The 18,123-nt window shown below is 42.4% G+C and overlaps 1 protein-coding gene across 3 annotated transcripts in view; it reads right to left on the minus strand.

Annotated features, from left to right (window-relative positions):
• The window catches only part of SLC25A13 (solute carrier family 25 member 13), a 105,322-nt gene extending 91,345 nt beyond the window's left edge, over positions 1-13,977 (minus strand). The window contains exons 1-2 of one of the 3 annotated variants that reach the window (XM_063324881.1): positions 13,890-13,977; positions 11,610-11,624 (exon numbers count right to left, since the gene is read on the minus strand). In XM_063324881.1, coding sequence (XP_063180951.1) covers positions 11,610-11,624; positions 13,890-13,901 — 27 coding nt within the window. In that variant the 5' untranslated portion in view covers positions 13,902-13,977. Of the gene's footprint in view, positions 1-9,225; positions 9,274-11,609; positions 11,625-13,889 lie in introns of those variants that run through there. The other 2 variants (XM_063324880.1, XM_063324882.1) reach the window with 2 other exon arrangements.
• Between the last annotated feature and the right edge of the window lie 4,146 nt (positions 13,978-18,123).

The raw sequence follows: 18,123 nt of genomic DNA on the forward strand, positions 1-18,123 counted from the left end.
TCATTATATATCCCTTTGCTTAATCAAACTGTGGGTCACACATAACACAAAGTACCCCCAGGTTTTCAAAGCCAAAAGAATTGTAGACACATATTCTGTATAAAACTTTCTAAAAACACCGAAGGAAAACAGTGTATTTGACAGTCTTTTGTGCGCACTTTGCTAAGCTGCTCCGATCATTTTCAAAAGTTCAGTGTCCTCTTTCCCTCCCCACGCATCCACAGGGAAAAGGGAAAAAGACAGTTTACCATCCTTAACTTGTCAATGGCACACAGAATAAGGAACTATTAAGTGCTATTTTAATTATACAGTATTTGGGTTGAATGATTACACACTTGAGAATTAAGTATTCTGGTTTGGGCTAGTCTCATAACTGAGACTCTGAATCTACAGGTTACACCAAAAGCAAAGTGCAAGAGGTTTACAGTCACTATTCCTTACTGTGAGAAGAGAAGCCTAAAACTTTTGTAGTACAACATTCACAATGCAGAAAAGACTGAACACACCGCTTCACACCAGTCAGTCTTGAAAGAAAAGATGCAGACCAAGTAACTGATTTGGGCGTGTGAACAGAGTAAAAGCAATTGTAGAAAGTTTGTTGTTGCCATGTTTTTCTTCCTTTTGAACAGCATCAACATGGGACTAATTCATGATCTTTACAAAGTAGTTTCCAGTTAGACTGACACACAATGGCAAGCAGCGTTAGACAGGTGAAGTGACAGGAAGGAGGAAGGCTGACTTGATGTCAGTGACAAAAACTATTTTAATGGAAATGTGAAATTATTCAAAAATTTCTTCCCCTAAACACGTGAAGATTTCTCTAGTCAGATTCAGACTGCACAATGGGCTGAGAGCAGGAATCAGCCAGACACGGTATTTTTACATACTGCGTTTTTTCTAATGGCTTTTCATACTCAGTGCCTCACTTAAAGGTTTCTTCTGCCAAAGATCTGTTAAATCACTGATGTTCCATCAAACAGTAGTTGTCAAACATGATAAAGACCTACAATAATAAAATACGTGACCAAGAGGTTTTAGTAGCCAAGAATCCAGGGAAGAGTGGAAATAGGTCGTATTTCCAAGGCACAGAAAGATGACAATAATAGCTAATAGCCTGCTGTTTGTTCAGTAATATTAATTTTCAGACCTCTTTTCTTCTATCCTAAAATCAGACCTAGGCATCAGGTCATGCGATGGATGGATGTGACAGGGAAGTCACGTAACAAAGGATAGATGATAATGTTCGACTGCTACTGCAGAACGTACCTTTCAATTAAGTCCTTTAAGTAGGGAGCCTCCCGCCCTGCTACTGATACAGGACAACATCCCAGTCTCTCTCCCACAACATAACATCACACACCAGACCAGAGACTCGACTAAGAACCTGTATTGGACACCTGGCTTAAAAGAACTGCAGAAACACTGCAAAGCAACACCACAAACATGCAAAAGTAGGAAGAAGCATTAAGGCAGATCTCCTTTCTCTGTAGGAAACCATGTGTGCACACGTTTGAACACAGATCTCCAAACCAGAGTCACATGCACAGACATGGAATCTTTGTGTCATGATCCTGCTGACGGCCTTTTATGTTTTGGAGATGTTACCTGCATTTTGATTAACACCTATCAGTCTTTGATGAAAGATGTAGTCAGATGCCGCTCAAGCTACTCCAACACTGAATAATTTGCTCTAATTTATTCCTTAAAAACTACTGTAATTTACTGCTTTGCTTAGATGAAGTGGGCACATTTGCTGACTTCCCAGAATTAAATATCCATTGACTGAGGCAAAACCCCAAAACCCCGAATAAGTGATGGTTCTATTGGCTGAGAGAGTTCAGGGAAGTTGGGATAAGAAACAGCAACTTAAATATGAAGAAAATTAAAATTTCTTCGTCCTACTGGCTGGATGATTGGCATTTGGCTCAGGATCACCCCTGTGAAAGCATCCTCCCCTGTTGGCTAAGTGCACTTTTAGGCAGTATGCAAACGCTATCAGGAAGAAGGCAGAGAAACGTGTGCCCTTCTATGACTCCATATTCTGAAATCTACAGACATCTTTCAAGGCACACAACACCAGAAAGAAAAACAAAGAACAGAGAGTGCGAGTTGTTGTTCTCTCCTCATGTCCTTGCAAAGTCAGCACTAAAAAAAGACTCCAACCTGCCAAGGAACCTTCTTTGAACCTTCCATTTTCTGATAAGTTTAAACTTATCTTCTCAGATAGAAATGAAGGTTGGCTCCAGGAAATAACATTTTTAAATCTTCAGTGAATAAAGATGAGGTAGTATTCACCTACAGAAACCGAAATATGCGAAAATATAAATAGAAAATTGTGCATGAAGCTGGAAAAATCTGTGGTCAATGGCATTTTACACAACAATTTGAACTCCAGTAAATCAATTTCAATTATGAAGGAAGTACCAACAAGATCCCAGTGACACAAATGGAGAGAGAGAAAGAATAACTCTATTGAGGAAGTAATGAATGGAATTCAAATACATCAAATCGCTGTTCTTGACCTTTTTCGAAAGTTTTCAGTTTAAGAAAAAATTGTTCATCTATATCACAGATATTCCAACTTTGATCCCCTATGCTTCCCTTCCTGTGAGGTTCCATAACTGCTCAGAAATGTTATGTTTTAAATTTGCTCAACAGCTGTTCAGCTCAACAGCCAAGGTTTTAATACTCCATAACACTAATCACGTAACAGCATCTGAAGGAGAAAGGAAAAAAAAGCCGCCTTCTACCTGTTTATAAGGCTGGCTAATAACTATGGTCATCTAGCTACATAACACCTTCTTCCATATTCTAGCTCTGGAATTAGGGTTGCTCTTTGCAATTCTTCAATTGCCCTAATCATCAAGGACATAAAAATCATGGTTGTAAAAAGCACATTTATAATTCTTCTGATAGGTCCCCATAATTTCAAAAATAGCCTTTAAAAGCTGTGAAATTTTTATACTTATGAAAATATTGTTAAAAACTAGACTTCAAGAGTTTGAAGGTCTATTATCTTCACATGCTATTGATTTACAGTGGAACCTGAAGATTGGAAAATATTAAAGACTACATGTTAATACACTTCAAGTAAAACAATTTTCTTAATATTTTTGTTTAGAACAGAAGACACAAGCAAGTTCCAGATGTATAATTTGTGGGTAGATCTCAATATTACCTAATGATAGCTCTACAGGTAACTACAACTCTAGGATTATTATTGCTGGCTTACCAAAACTTAGACCTTAGCAGGTCAATTTAATTCTGTATTCTGGCAACTTTTAGAAAATAAGATATTCTGGGTCAAAAAGCATTTAATGTGCTTTAAAAAGGTCAGTTTCTGAAAGACTTTTCTTCAATTTACAACACATTATTAACCATTTGGCTCCCTGATCAACCTGTTTTGCTGTCAGATGTTCCTGACTCTCATACTTGAAAGAGATGATAGAGCAGTACACGCTTTATCTGCTTTCTGTGAAGCACTGAGCTTCACAAAAAAGGTGATCCTACATATCTGAATATGTCTGTGCGTTTCTTTCCACATTACATCAAATTTAATTAATCTAGCAGTATGCAATAAGATGAAGTATTAACATTTTTTCACTATTTGAATCTATTTTTAATAAAAGAGAAGTAGTAATAATTCATACAGCACTAATATGGCTGGGAAGTCTGCACCTGTCATAAGGAGAGCTTGTGGAGCAAGAATTAACAGTTTCAAGAATGGTTATCCGTCCTATTCACTGCAATCACAGCAACCTAAAATATTAACAGTAAGAATGCCAAAAATGTGGAAACACTAAGGAGGCAAGACAGGCTCATAGGAAAATCCACCCATCTACTGAAAACAAGAGGCTATTCGGACACTAGTTGACTGAGAGCTTCGGTGACAACCAAAATTCTCACCTTCTCAGCTTCCACAGCAAACACCGTGGTGTAACTATGCCCTATATAAAACTAAATGAAGCTCTAATTGATGGCAAGTCCCAGATCCTCCAAAAAGCCTACATTTAAATTCAGTAAACTCAAGCAATGGTGCTTGAGAAGGAACACAAACTGTCAGGCATAAGAAAGGCTGCTGTGGGGACAAAAAGACTCTATCCCACAGACAGGAGACGTGGAGAGTAAAGAAAGATGTGTCACTTAAGAATGGAAACATTTTAGAATAACTAAAGCAATCACAAGTTGCAGTAGTACTGTTTAATAGAATAAACTCAAACTGGGTAAGTTTTCCAAATATGATATCTGCGTTAAAAAACAAAACACAATGATGACTCCCACAAAAGGTCCAAGGTGCCTCTTCCCAGAGGGATATAAACCTCCCTCCAGCTCTGGTCCAAAGCCTTTGAGATTGGGTCTCCTGCTGAAGGGATGAACAAAGCACCAACATTATTTATGCTGCCATGGACTGGCTGGTAGGGAGCAAGACAGGTGACGTGGAGGTCATAGTCATAAAGGTAACAGTAACCTAAAACACAAATGCATGAAACTTCTCCGTAGCTAGGTTTTTCATTTTGACCTTTATACATTTTAATATGGATAATTAATAAAATGCCATAGTGCTTAACAATTCACAGGGCCATCAATAATTCAGAAACTACCAATCTAAGAAAAAAATCATGAGGATTATTGCATTGCATGCAAGGTTCCATCATCTTCACCACGAAGGTCACTCCCCTTTATTCTCGCAGATTTCTAAAGGGAGAAAAAAAGCCTGAAAGTGCTATGGTTTCACCAGCTGTCTGAATCCTATAGGCTAAGACTGCAGTCAGCTTCTGTGTGTGCCACAATTGATCAGCCCTATTAGAAAAACGTGTAGAGACCATCTAGGCTAATTAAGGCAAATACAACTATTAACTTGTAAAACAAGAGGCAGGTATTCCTTCTACAGCAAAGTCAGTCCACATTTGAATACATAAATAAGCCAATCAAGTCATATATTTTAAAAAACAAAAACAACACAACACTAAACCATTTGCAAGGGCAGCCTGATTTTTTATTTCTGCTTCTATGGAAAATTCACATCAAAGTTTTCCTTTTAAAAATGTTCCTATTGGTCTGGGCTACCTAGAGAAAATGGGACAAAAGACTTTCAAAGTGGTTAGTATAAATGTTTAAGAGGAAAATGGTGTCAAAGTTTTCTTGGTGTTTCAGTTCCATTTTTTACTTTTCTTCTTCTCAACATTTAAACTGACTATTGCCCACTGTCATTTAAATAACTAGTGGGTACATTAATTCATTAGTCAATTAGTACATTGACTAATTAGGTCTATGACATTCTCACAATTTTGCCTATGCAAAACCTACAGTTACATCCCTGAGGCTACATGCTTGCACCATGCCTCTTACATTTAGGGGAAAAAGCCCTAGCACCTCTACGGTTATCCCATCACAAGCCAAGCAGGAAGGGCTGTCAATGAACAAACCACCTGATCCACAAAAACCAGCACAGACCTAATTTTGGTAAAAAACCAATTCCTTCTTATTTCTCTGCTGAGCAGTGGAAAATGCAAAAAATACCTATAAATGCAAGGCAGTAAATAGTCCTATGGTTGTCATACAAGACAACCCTTCATGGGTTTCCAGCTTAAGGTATTTCTGTGCTCAGTGCCACATTACGGCATGCCATCCACATAACTCTTCATGCTGCTTTCCTGTGAACCATATTAGGGAACTGATCTGATTTAAAGCAAACAAAACCAATTCATATAGATATATAATTATATATAAAAGCTCTGTTACTTTTTGCCAAGTCAGTTACCCACTCTAATTCACCCCAGCACCATTATATTACCCTAGTATTGCTACTGAATGTTTAGTATTAGCCAAGTTGAATCACAGCTTCATAGCTACCACCGGCTTTTAAAAATGCAGTGAGCTGGCGGTTCAGGATACAAGCAGGTACCTCCCCACGCCAACCCAACCAACAGAACAGCTACGTGTGTTCAGTCCTGGCATCAAAGCAAAGAGACAATCAGTCCAGTATTAGGAAGGCAAAACAGACAAAGAACCAGTCCCAGAAGCCTGATCCAGCCTAGCCTTGGACTCCAAAGATGAACCAGTAACCTCTTAGAACTATGGAAGTAGTGATAATACTACGAAGATTTAAAAATTATGTTTAAAAATTTTGTCTGTCTAGGCACAAGTCTGCCAATCTCAGTGCGCTCTTTCCAAATAAATTGTGTGTTTGTGTATTTGCAAACTCCACTTTGCTCAGCTTCTGAGGGTCAGATCCATTAGCACGCTCCACTACCTCAGTCACAGCATGATGCAAAACCCAATCCGTCTACAAGCAGAAAGGCACATGCGGTTTAAGATTTTTAGGATTCCAGAAGTTCCACCAAGGTGCACATCCAGAACTGCCGCAGCCCCGGATGATCACATACAGACATTTCAGACACACTGACCAGCCCTCCTGGCTCCAGCCCAGCAACCATGCGTGCAACCCACCTAATGTGTGTTGGCAGAGCTGGACTAAGCATCAAGCACAGCAACCCTCTGAAACCACGGCAGGTGGAGGTATCATTCATGCAAAATCCACTCTGCTGGCAACAGAGAATCCAAATCTTTCCCTCACTTAGCAGGCTACCCTAATTGCTAGCAACTGCATTGGGTTCTGGCCCACTCCCCTGACCCCCCAAGCGTCCCTGCCTGAAATAGAGATGCTGCTTGAAGATCCTCCTGGGAGATCCCTATCTTTTTATTTCCAAATGGCTGACTTAGATGCTCCCTAGTCAGCATGCTGGCTGTCGCAATGCCTGTTCCTGGACACCTCAGATAGGCTTCCTAAATCTACTTCCAAAGCCAAGTGGATACAATTTTGGCATGGAGATGTTGATCTAGAGAACACAAAAAAGTCATCTTAGCCTAAATTCCAGGCTCCAGTTTTCACATGGCCAAGAGTAAGTCAGTGAGTAAGGCAGATCTTTCTTCAAGGAGACCCCAGGAGTGAGCTTACTGGTGGGCATAGGAACAGTTCTTGCAGGCTGCCCAGGCATGCAAGATATCAGAAGCACAGGAATCCAGCAGCTGAGGTTAAAACCTCCACAAGTATCCAACAAGAGGAATTTGATCAGGCTTCCTACAAGCTCTGTCTTCTGTTTCTTCTCTAAATGTACACAGTTTGGTGTACATGCATGCACTTCTCCACTCTCTCTCAAATGTTTCCTTTTTTCCGTCTTTAGAGAAAAAGAAAAATGCCAACAACCCACTCCTTATGAGCAATTTCATCCTTTAACGCACTGGGTTTTGTGCAGGCCAAGTAACATTTTTGGTAAAGAATATAATTGCAATTGCACGTTTCTGAGGTATTGTAAATAGCATGAAATTATTTTAAAATGTTATGAAAAATGCATTTGCAGTGTTCCTTTAAGTGTTTTAACAAAGCTTCAGTCAAAATTGCTTTATTCCAAAGCAATCGAAGATAGAATATTTTTATAAGGACCTCTTTATCTCCCTGCAAATGACTGAGATACAGATACTTTCCAGAAAGAGAATGCACCAGAAAATATGCAACCTTACGTTTTACTAGCCGTAGTTATCTAGCACCATAAAACATCAGCTGCTCTGTTTCTGAAGATTGGGTTGTAGCTGAAGCAAAACAGCACGATTAGCAGTCACAGTAGTGCCCAGAGGCCTTATCCAAGTCTAGGTTTGGCGCCATACAAACATACAGCCTCTATTCAGTACCGTCAAGCCATTCTATAGCCAAAGCAGCAGCAATTCCACAGATCAAAAGCAAAAATGAAGCTAAAATTAGGCAGCAAATTCATGCCATCTTCCAGGAAATACAGTATCACATACCTCCTTGTCAAACTCCTTGGACAACATAGATAAATAAAATAGATATTGGCCTAAACAAGCTGGTCAGAAGACACATTGTTATCATTCAGGGCTGTAAGCTTCTCTACATTACAGGATCAGGAGGAATGTCTTTAACGTATCATTTGAAGCACACTTGGAAGAGCTTCTCTAACCTCCTGGGACACAAAGCTGCATAGAAAGAGGAATTCACTTCCCGATGTGGTAAGATCCAGATAACTTTAAATACTTTTCAGTGGATACCACAACAGATGAAACGCACATAAAGATGCACATGTAACTGTAGGGTTCAGTAACACTCTCCCAGAACTATATACGAAGGGAGGTCACCCTGCAATCCCTCCTACAGGGACACCAAAATGGAAAAGAGCAAGTTTCAGAAACTTGTTAAGACCACTGGCAGTTGCAACATGTGATCCCATCAGTACCCCTTTAACATATTAAAGACATATCAACCTCTTTCACCGCCTCCTCTTGCCCTCACCTTGCTCCAATAAAGAAAGCCGGGGGTGTGGGTCAGGGGGAATAGTAGCACAAAGGAACAGATAAACTCAATGGAGACAAAATCCCCAGTGTAATAAAGCTCCTTTTCAGGGTAACTCGGCGTTCACTGCAGAAGAGAGCTGTATGGACTTTTTCCACATGAGAATGGCTCCACGAGTGCCTTCCCTGGAATTAGTCTTGCCAGTGGGCCCCAGAACTCACGGTGCACCTTGTGGGATTAGGACTCAAGCAGTCCTCCTAAGGGTAAATGTCATAAGCAAAGACTTGTGCACTAAAAGAAGCCAAATGAAACTAAACACACAAACAATGGCAGGGAAGGGGAGTAAATGATTTGCTTTCTCTTCTGTTTCAGCTGCAGTCATCATGCATTCTACTTTGTACTTAGAAAAGGTTTGAAGTTATGAGCACTCACACAAATTCAGTGTCCCTTTATCAGGTAAATTCTGTTCTCTTAAGAAGTCACAATGCAGTAATAAATCATAAGCAGCATAAATACACGTTTTTTCTGAAGGGGAAAGTGGAAGGAAGAGTCTCGTTATACATGATATGATTAAGAATTTACACACTTAGGAGCAGTTCCAAAATGTAACTCCACACCAGCAAGCACTGCTGGACCTGTGCCGACCAGCAATAGGACTTTGCACATAGATCTTACATGGTGCTATCACATCCAAAAAAATTACCACGGTGTCATTAAGCGTCATGATAAGTGTCGTGACACTGTTGAGTCTACAGTACACAAACTCAGTGATACTTCAGGGAAAAGAGATTCCTCTCTCATTACTCACCAACCACTTTCCCCACACAGTTTTGATCTGACTGAGGGACTGGAGCCTGTCCATAAGGGACTCCACTCCTTTCATGGACACAGTAGCCCATCATGATGCTAGGACCCCTCACCTGTTCCTTTCTGAGGGCCCATCGAATCCACATGCAATGCAACGCAATTCTTCTCTTCCATTTTGCTGGAGGAAGGGAAGAATGGCATCATCGAGGGCAAGAACAGTGAATTCAGCCTGTTCCCAGGCACATCCCACCCTACTGCTAGCACAGGGGAGAGGAGCACAGGAGAAGGACTGAATGAAGAGGCACGATGGAGCTGTATGATGCACAATAGGACACACTGGGTATACATGAAAGCAAATTAATCGACATGGCATGGTTGCACTGACATCTAATAGTTTTGGCATTGTTTGGAATCACTTTAATTTAGAATTGCATTGCCACGGTGTTTCTATTTCAACCATTGCTTATCCAGACCTCATTAATTCACATCACCCAGCGCAGGCATTGGATCATTTCTGCACACAAAAAGGCTCATAGAGCCAGGCCCAGCAGCATCAATCCTTCACAGAACTCCAATTAATTCAGTCAAGGTGATGCATCTTGCAGGACTGGGGTGTTCAGTGGGAAATGTCTGACTATATTAACACCAAGACATACAAGGAGCCTGTGATAAGGACTAATTATTTTTTATATGACAAGATTGGGGATTTTCAAGGTAAATATGGCAGTAACTGGAAAGAACGTCTAACTCCACTGACACAGCTTCCATAGTAAACAGTTCCAGAAAAACACAAGTAGAAAGAGAATAAAAATTTGTTAAATATACCAAAAACTGCATAACAAATTTTCTTTACCTTGTATTAGAAACATTCCAAATATTCTCATGGTAAGTAAAGTCAGCAACAAACCTCTTTGTGTTACCTTATTAATATATTTCTGACAGTAAGGCACTTGTTTTTCAAGACTTAATGCATGCACTTAAAATTAAGCATGCAAGTAGTCCCACCAGGTACTGATGTAAGGTTCATGCCTTTACGTGAACAGCTTTTTTAGCATGTGATATTTGTGTTCACTTTGGTCATAAAACAATAATTTTAAATAACATACATTCTAGGTATGTGCCCAGTGAATAAAAGTTCACACATGCCTCAAGAAACAATTACGTTAGAAAAAGAGAGATATACCACAGTATTTAAAAATTATATCCTATATCACTGCTGTGCAGTTCAATACAAATATCAAAATTTATTCACATGCTATCCATAGCAGAGATGAAGTTCAATAGGGTATAAGTGCTTCCATGCTAAGCCCACAGCTTTTACACAGTTTCTAAGCTTCAATTTATGTACTAGAATTATTCAATTTTGGAATTTGCTTAATGCAATTTTTAACTGTTTTGAGTGTAGCTGAGTGGTTATGAAAGACAAAGTTTAAAAATATTATATCTACTATCTCCCATCATAAATATCAGTTTCTGACCTTATGTTGAACAGACAAAGTAGCACAGCGGTAAAGGCAAAATCAGCTATGGGAAAAGGTCTCATTCGGAAGTACCTTAGAACTTCCCACTGAAAATAAGTTTACATTTTACCAAGCAGTAGGACTTTAAAAAGGTAGCAAGTCACACGTTGCACATGCAATACAATACAATATGATACAATAGCTATGCCCAGAACGGTGTAGCAGTATCTGGACCAAGGGTAGCTTACATAAACTCAACAGGCACAGTTAACTTTGCTGTAAAATACACACTGGGTCAATGGCAAGCTAATGGCATGAGCTAGACTACATAACTTCTCTTTAGAAGTATCTGACTAAAGGGCAGAAAAACCATTGCATTGTTAAACACTCAAAATAAAGAAATAAAGCATGACACACTAGATAAAATGGCGTTATTGCTCTGCACATGCGTTATCATAAAGACTTTCCAAATAGCCTGTTTTCTGTACAATTCAGAAAAAGAAGCCAGTACCCATGATGGTAATGTAGTTACCAATGGGGTAAAAATCTACTGGAACATCTCACCTGCAGTTTTAATTGGCAATTTGTGCAAATAAGATTTACAGTGCAATTTTCACAAAGCACTTTCAGAAAACATTTTCAGAGATTCAGAAGAGACACTGATGTGCAACATACATTGTTTAAAACGTTGTATAAATTGAAAGACATGGAGTAACATACAGTGAAGAAAATTAAATGGCACTGTAATGGACATTAAAGATTCCATGCATAAAAGCTTTGCCCATTTCTTGATACCTGAGTGCTTAACTATGCAGCCTTAACAGTATCCTATTTGAGTTTTCCTTTTGACAGACTGAATTCCTACAGTCTGCTTAAAATGTCAACATTTGAAATCTTGCAAGCGAAGAACAATTACATTCAATCTCAAAGACTCATATGCCTAAAAGGGTGTAATTAAAAAATTAAATGAAGCGGTCATGCAGGATACTGGCAAGGAAAAGGCACTGAAGGGATTTTAGAAAAATCATTCGACTCACCAGTCCATTGTTGGGCTGAGGTGAAAAAGGCAAACATTACTGAGATGCATCAGTAAGGAAGTTAGAACACAAATCAAGGCCCATGCCTGCAAGCACATGTGAATAACTTCAGGCCCAGAAGCTCTTTATGTGGCAAAGTCATTCATACGTGTGCTTGCAGAACCTGAGCTCAGACGTTACCGTTAAAGTACAAAACGCTACTTACATTTTGCCACTGACTTCAATAAAAATAGAAATTCATCTGTGTTTAACACGAACTATTTCACCTCAGGAAGATAAAAACCCTTCAAGTCTCACAAGGTAACTTAATAATTAATCCATTCTAGCTGCTACCAGCTCTATTTATTTTTTTTTTAAACATAAGTCTCAAAACACATTCAAGCCTGCAGAAGCTATGTGAGGGCTGTAAACCCTGCAGTACAAAGTGTTGTATCTCTGTCTTGCAATGCACCAAGGATGCTTATGACACTAGTGACAAGCCATTATTCTTTTTATCAGGTATCTCTCTGCCAAGCTTGACATAATTGGAAACAGACTACATTCAGTTCAGATTCTCCTTAAGTGTTGAGCCTTTTCAACATATGCTTGTAAAGATTTTGGTGCTTTGAACTGTGTAATAATCCAAGCCAAAAGAAAAAGGACCCCATGCAAACATGTAGCATGGAGCACACCTATACCAGATTAGAGAAACACTAACAACATATGCAACATTTTTAAGTGTATTTGAGCAGCACAGATTCAGGGGCATTGCAGATTAAGAACTGCTGCTTGGAAAGGAAAGGCAAGTAGATGGATCATAAATTCAGTGAACGGAAGACTTTTAAGTCTTTTAACACCAAGAGTTTGGTAAGATACAACTGATGTGCTGTGCGTACAGACCAGTGGGCAATCAAAGAAAAAAAAGCTAGGCAGGACAGATAAGGTTTATAAATAATAAACTTAAGATTTGGGGATGACTGTTTCATAAACTCCAGCAGAGGAATCATATGTTGCCCAATCCACTAAAACAATATGCATTTCAGATAACTAAGTTCTTAGTGACAAAGGTGTTGGCAGGAGCAGCTCTGTCATGGACTAATTGTAATAAAGGAACTCACAACTCCGGCCAGACTGAGCACATGTGCTGCTTTGTGTTGTTTGGGGAAGTTTTGTTTTCTTGATAGTCAGTTTCATCACTGACTTCAAAAAAAGCAGGATGTGGCCCATTTATTTTTTGTCTCAGTATTCAAAAAAGAAACTTAATGAAAACCTACAAGTAAGTTTTGAAACACCATTACTACGCATAAATTCATCTGCCGTTAGAAGTGGAATACCTATTTTTATATGGCCTTGATCCAACTAACGGCTAATTTATATTTTTTTTTTCTGGGATGGAAGTGTGTTATTAAACAATTGATAAAAGCATTTCAATCCATTTATCCTTCTGAAAAGCCTAACTAACAGGTATCAATCTGACAGGAGAGCAGAGAGATGTGAAACCGGTTGGAAATTACAATCAAAAGCAAAAACAGAAGGTAAAAAACAGGTACGTAGAGAAAATGGAAGGAAAAGCAAAAAAGGGACTGTCACGCTCAGGCCTGCAAGCGGGTCAGGGCCAACACCAGTGTCCTCTCTGGGCATGGCGAGCCCAAGGTCCTGACCTGCCAGCCACTGTCCACGGGCCCACAGCGTTCTCTCATCCAAAAATAAGTGTACATATAACATGGACGTATGTTTTTACGCATCTAGATGTTGTGTGTGTGTGTGTGGTGGGGTGCTGACTGAGGCACAGCTGGGCCTAACAGCGTTCGTCGGAGCCTCGGCCGGGCCGCGGGTGCCCGGCGGGGCCGGGCCGCACCGCTGCGGGCCGCACCGGCGCCGGCACGGCGGGACCCACCGCGGCCTCCCGCCACCTCCCCTGCCGCGGCAGGCGGCCGCGCCGTGTCACGCAGATGGTGCGGTACCAGCGGAGAGCAGGCCCCGCTCCCCGCGGTTGGCAGGTGGGGATCCCCGCTGCGCCGTCTCGGGGGGAGGCCGCCCCCACAGCCCACCAACCCACTCCCCTCCTCCTCCTCCTCCTCCTCCCCCGGGGCCGGCGGGCGCGGAGCCGCGATGAGGAGGAGGAGGCGCCACCAGCCGAGTTTCGCCAAGGACAGGCCCGAGGTCAAACCCGGCAGCCGCCCGCCCGCCCGCCTCCCGCCGCAGCCCCTTCCCCGCCGCCCAACGGCCGGGCTGGCGCGCACCGAGCGCCCCGCCGCCCGCGCCGCCTCCCCGCCCGCCGCGCCGCCGGCGGTGACTTACCTTGGCAGCCATGCTGTGCCCGGCGCGGCCACCCCCTTCCCGTCCCTTCCCTTCCTCCCCTCCCCTCCCCTCCCTTCCGACCGCGGCAGGCAGCTTCCCCGCCTGCGCACCAGCCCGCCAGCGCCGGCCGTCACCGCTCTCCCAGGCGCGGACGGGGCGCTCGGCGCCGACAGCCCATTGGCTGTACCCCGCCCGGCCCGGCTGCGGCCCGCCTGATCGCCCGGCCCGGCCCGGCCCGACCCGACCCGGCCCCACGGGCTCCGCGCTGAGGCGGGCGAGGCGGCGGGAGATGCGGCCTCGGGCAGCGGCGGGGCGCGGGCGTTTCGGGGCCGGCACCGCCTCACCCCAGCAAGGGGCCCGGTTACCTCAGGTGGCCTAGCGGCCTCCGAGCCGCCTCAGAGGGACCCCGGGCCCTCAGGGGCCCTGCAGCCCCTCCGACCGTGCCAGCCGTTGCTGACTCGTGCTGTTAACCTGGGGAGATGCCTCCAGCGCGGTCAGAGGACACTGGGGCAAGCGGCAGAAGGATGCCCAACACCTTCACAGCAACCATGCTGGTGTGGTGCCTTGCAGCACACCCTGCGCTCCTGCCCAGAGCTGTTTTCATCCCCGCAAGTGTTTGAGGGATGTTTCATCCAGCAGCTGTACCCCAAGGCATCGTTCTGGCATGTCCCGAGAACGAGCCGTGCTTTCAACCACATTTTGTTGATGCCGTTTTAGTTCCTAAGACGGCGTGAACCTGACACGTAAGCAGTGCTGCTCGAGCCCACAGCTGTACCCAGGATGACCACAAATATGGCACACTCGGCCTCACAGACAGTTTGCAGACTGTCTACAGACAGCCTGTCTGGGCATGTTTGGCAGCGTACCATTTGGCACGCAGGCCTGCGGCTGCCACCACGGCCATCACCAGCCCTGCTGATGCCCGCTTTGGCTGGCCTCGGGGCTTCTGGCTCCTGGGGGGCAGATTTTAGGCTGGCCTGAGGTTGGTGGTGCAGACAGGGAACTTGTGACATGCATCTAGCTAAAGGTTGCTTGTAAGAGTAGCTCAGGGGTGAGGTTTTGCGTTTACAATTGGGTATCAATTTCAGCATAGCTTTGAGGTGGATCTTCCAGCGCTTTGCCTAAAGTGAGTTTCGTAAAGATAGTAAAAAGGCAGAGGATTTGAAAGCCAGATTTATTACTATATAAACCAAAACAATGAACTAATTAATTGTCTTTAATTGTCTTAGAGGGAGACAGTAGATAAAAGGATTCATAAATGCATCTGCGCTTTCCCACTATACATCTTTGCAGGATGGCTCTTTTTTATGTTTGTTTTCAGTCCACTGAATTAATGACTTTCTGGTTTTCAGCAAGTTATACACAGTCTCCTCTGTGTCCCTCTGAACTTTCTTCTATCACCTGTGAGGCCTGGCAGCAGTGAATCTACCTCCTTCGCTTCTCAGCAGTCTTCCAGTCTCTGCCTCTTGTAAAGCCTTTCCGCTTGCTGGATTCTCTTCCTTTTCTGCCTGCCCCTCATCCGCGTGCCTGCTGCATGTGCTTGGCTCATCTGAGAGACAGAACAGCCTTTCTCCTCTTGCTGCTCCTCCCTGACCTAGAAAACAGCAGTTACAGCAAAGCAGACTTGGTGCCTTCATCCAGCCACAGCTTCTCAAATGAACACAAAAACAGATTATGTAGTGCCTATCTGCAAACTAGATAAGTAAACACTGTCACCTTGTCATAAATGAATAGATAATAGCAGTCCATTTATAAACAACAAAAAACAATCCCAGATTATTTTAATAATACCACTAAGAAGAAAAAAATCACAGAGGTAAAATAGCATAACAATTGCCTTAGAATACAAATACAGCATTCTGTGAATATAGAGAAGCCAGGATATTTAGAAGTGAGGCTGAAAGTCTGTCCTATTGAGCTTTATTTTTGTGAAAACAGGCTTGAATGTCTTTTTCTTTTCCTCCATATTAAGACTGCTAAGAACATTACCACAGTTCTCACGTTATACTGCCACATGGTCTTGAGCTAATTGCCAAGGGAAAACATAAGCAAAAAGCCTGCCTATGTTTCAAGTAGACTGGTGGTGAAATTCAGAGAGGTAAATGAAAAAGGATGACCCTAGGAAGCCTCACTCAACTGCTCCCTAAGTGCAACAGCACCTCAGCTCTTCTAGCACTTAATTTCACAGCCATCAAGACCTCCAGGTGCCTCAAGTTCTGAGTGTGCCTTCAGAAGTGCTTTGGTCTGGTCAAGGCTGGAAGGTCATTGCCCAGCTTACATGAAAGCCTGAGTGCAATCAGCGTAAAGTGTTTGGGCTGGCAGGTCTCTGACCATGTCCAATGCATACATACAGGCCCAAGCTCCTTATCTTCATAGAAAAGGCAGTGAAGGCTAATGTTCACTTTTAAAATAGCATGCAATATGACTGTAGTGGATTACAGTGCTTTCTTTGGCTACATAAGCAACTTGGTTTCAAAGTCTGCTGTTGACTGAGGTCAGATTCAGGCCCATGTGTCATACTCCTTTCAGTATGTTTTAACCACAGAGCCATAGACTGCTCTGGGGGATAGAGGAGGAATATTTTTCATTCTTTCTAGTGAAGCTGTGTCACTGCGTGGAGGAGAATGCAAGATTAGCTGGACTGGAGAGAACCATGACTCTCATGTATGATAAAATGTAATGGGATGAGGGTAAAATGGTGAGTCAGTTTTCCTTACAAAACATATAAGCACTTCTTGGAGAAGTCAGGAGATTGTGTCTTCTCAACCAATGGCTTTTTATGTGTCTTACATATAGCACCCACAAGACAGAGCACACAATCATTCCAGGGCTCCCCTCTGCAATGAGAAGCGACCTAGAGTTATGCTCCTACTTGTGCCCTCTTCTGATACAGGGTGTCTTTAGTTTGTTTGTACATATGGGGACTGGTTTTGCAGGAAGAGCTGTACCTTGTTTCCAAAATAAGCCACAACATAGTGTCTGGACACTGTCCTTGAGGTGAAAAATCAGGCTTTATTTTCATGTAGAATAGAGAATGGGAGATGATTCGCTGCTTGGTGTTTTAACTATTAGGGTATTGTATGGCAGGGCAACCAAATCTCAGTAGGCCCGTATGTCTTTGCTGAGCTTATTAAAGATTACCCTGAGGAGACTGACAGCCTGGAGCTTGTAGGATTTTTTAGTCTTGATAAAGGACTGATAAAGGATCAACATTTTCCTATTGACTAGTGTAAGGCAGAGCTCACTGTGTTGGCTATTTTGGATCTTATTCTGACATTCATTCCTCTTTCTAGGATGTCTCTTACAATGCTCAGGTTTTTGCACTGGCAGCCAGATGCCTAAAACATAGGCATCGTAGTATGTAGCTTAAAGGCAAGAAAATATCTTCTTGGATCTGGAAAGATCTGAGTGCATCTGGAGAGATCTGGAAAAGACTCTATCTGGAAAGATCCTATCTGGAAAGATTTGGGCGCACTGAGTACCTTGGTGAAAGGCTGAGGTAAAGCAACGACTGGCCCAAGGCCCTCAAGACCCATGATACTATTTGAATTATTAAGCTGTTTTCCTCAGTATACCTTCTGTCTGCCCCACAACATGGTAATTATCTTCCAGGAGGATTCTTTTGTGTTCTATTATACATACAGTAGCATGCAGAGCATGCTGTATGTTAACTTACCGCAAAACTTGCACCAAGTATGTCTTTGTATAAGTATAGCTTACAGTAGAAATAAGCAAGTGGCCTCATTCTTAGTGGAAAGAGCTGAATGTTCAAAAGAAAAGAGCACAAGGTTTTCCTGAGCAGATTTTGTTTAAATAGTTCTTAAGACTCTTTATTGACTCCTCTCCCACAATGAAGGCTCAAGGAAAGGCATGAAGTAGTATCCTCTTCCTTAGGTCAAGGGTTTGGTTGGGGTTTTTCATTGTTTCTGTGGGTTTGTGTTTTGGGTTTTTTTCTAAATAAAGGATGTCTGGCTGTTGTGAGTTAGCACTTCAGTTTTAGTGAATCTTAGCCAAGAATTTCTGCTCGCACAGTAGGCCTAGCCCTGAGAATTTCTCTAATAAAATAAAGTATGACTCAGTCTGAATGAATCATTCACAATTCTTCTTTCTCTGTTTGAAGAATATTCACAGCAGATCATGATTTCCTCCAACATATTTGCTGTTTTTCTCGTTATTTTATAACGCTGTCTGACAATTGTCAATGTTTCTTTTTTTGCTGTTGTTTTTTAACATA

The sequence above is a fragment of the Chroicocephalus ridibundus genome, chromosome 2, assembly GCF_963924245.1.
Source record: "Chroicocephalus ridibundus chromosome 2, bChrRid1.1, whole genome shotgun sequence".
NCBI lineage: Eukaryota > Metazoa > Chordata > Aves > Charadriiformes > Laridae > Chroicocephalus > Chroicocephalus ridibundus.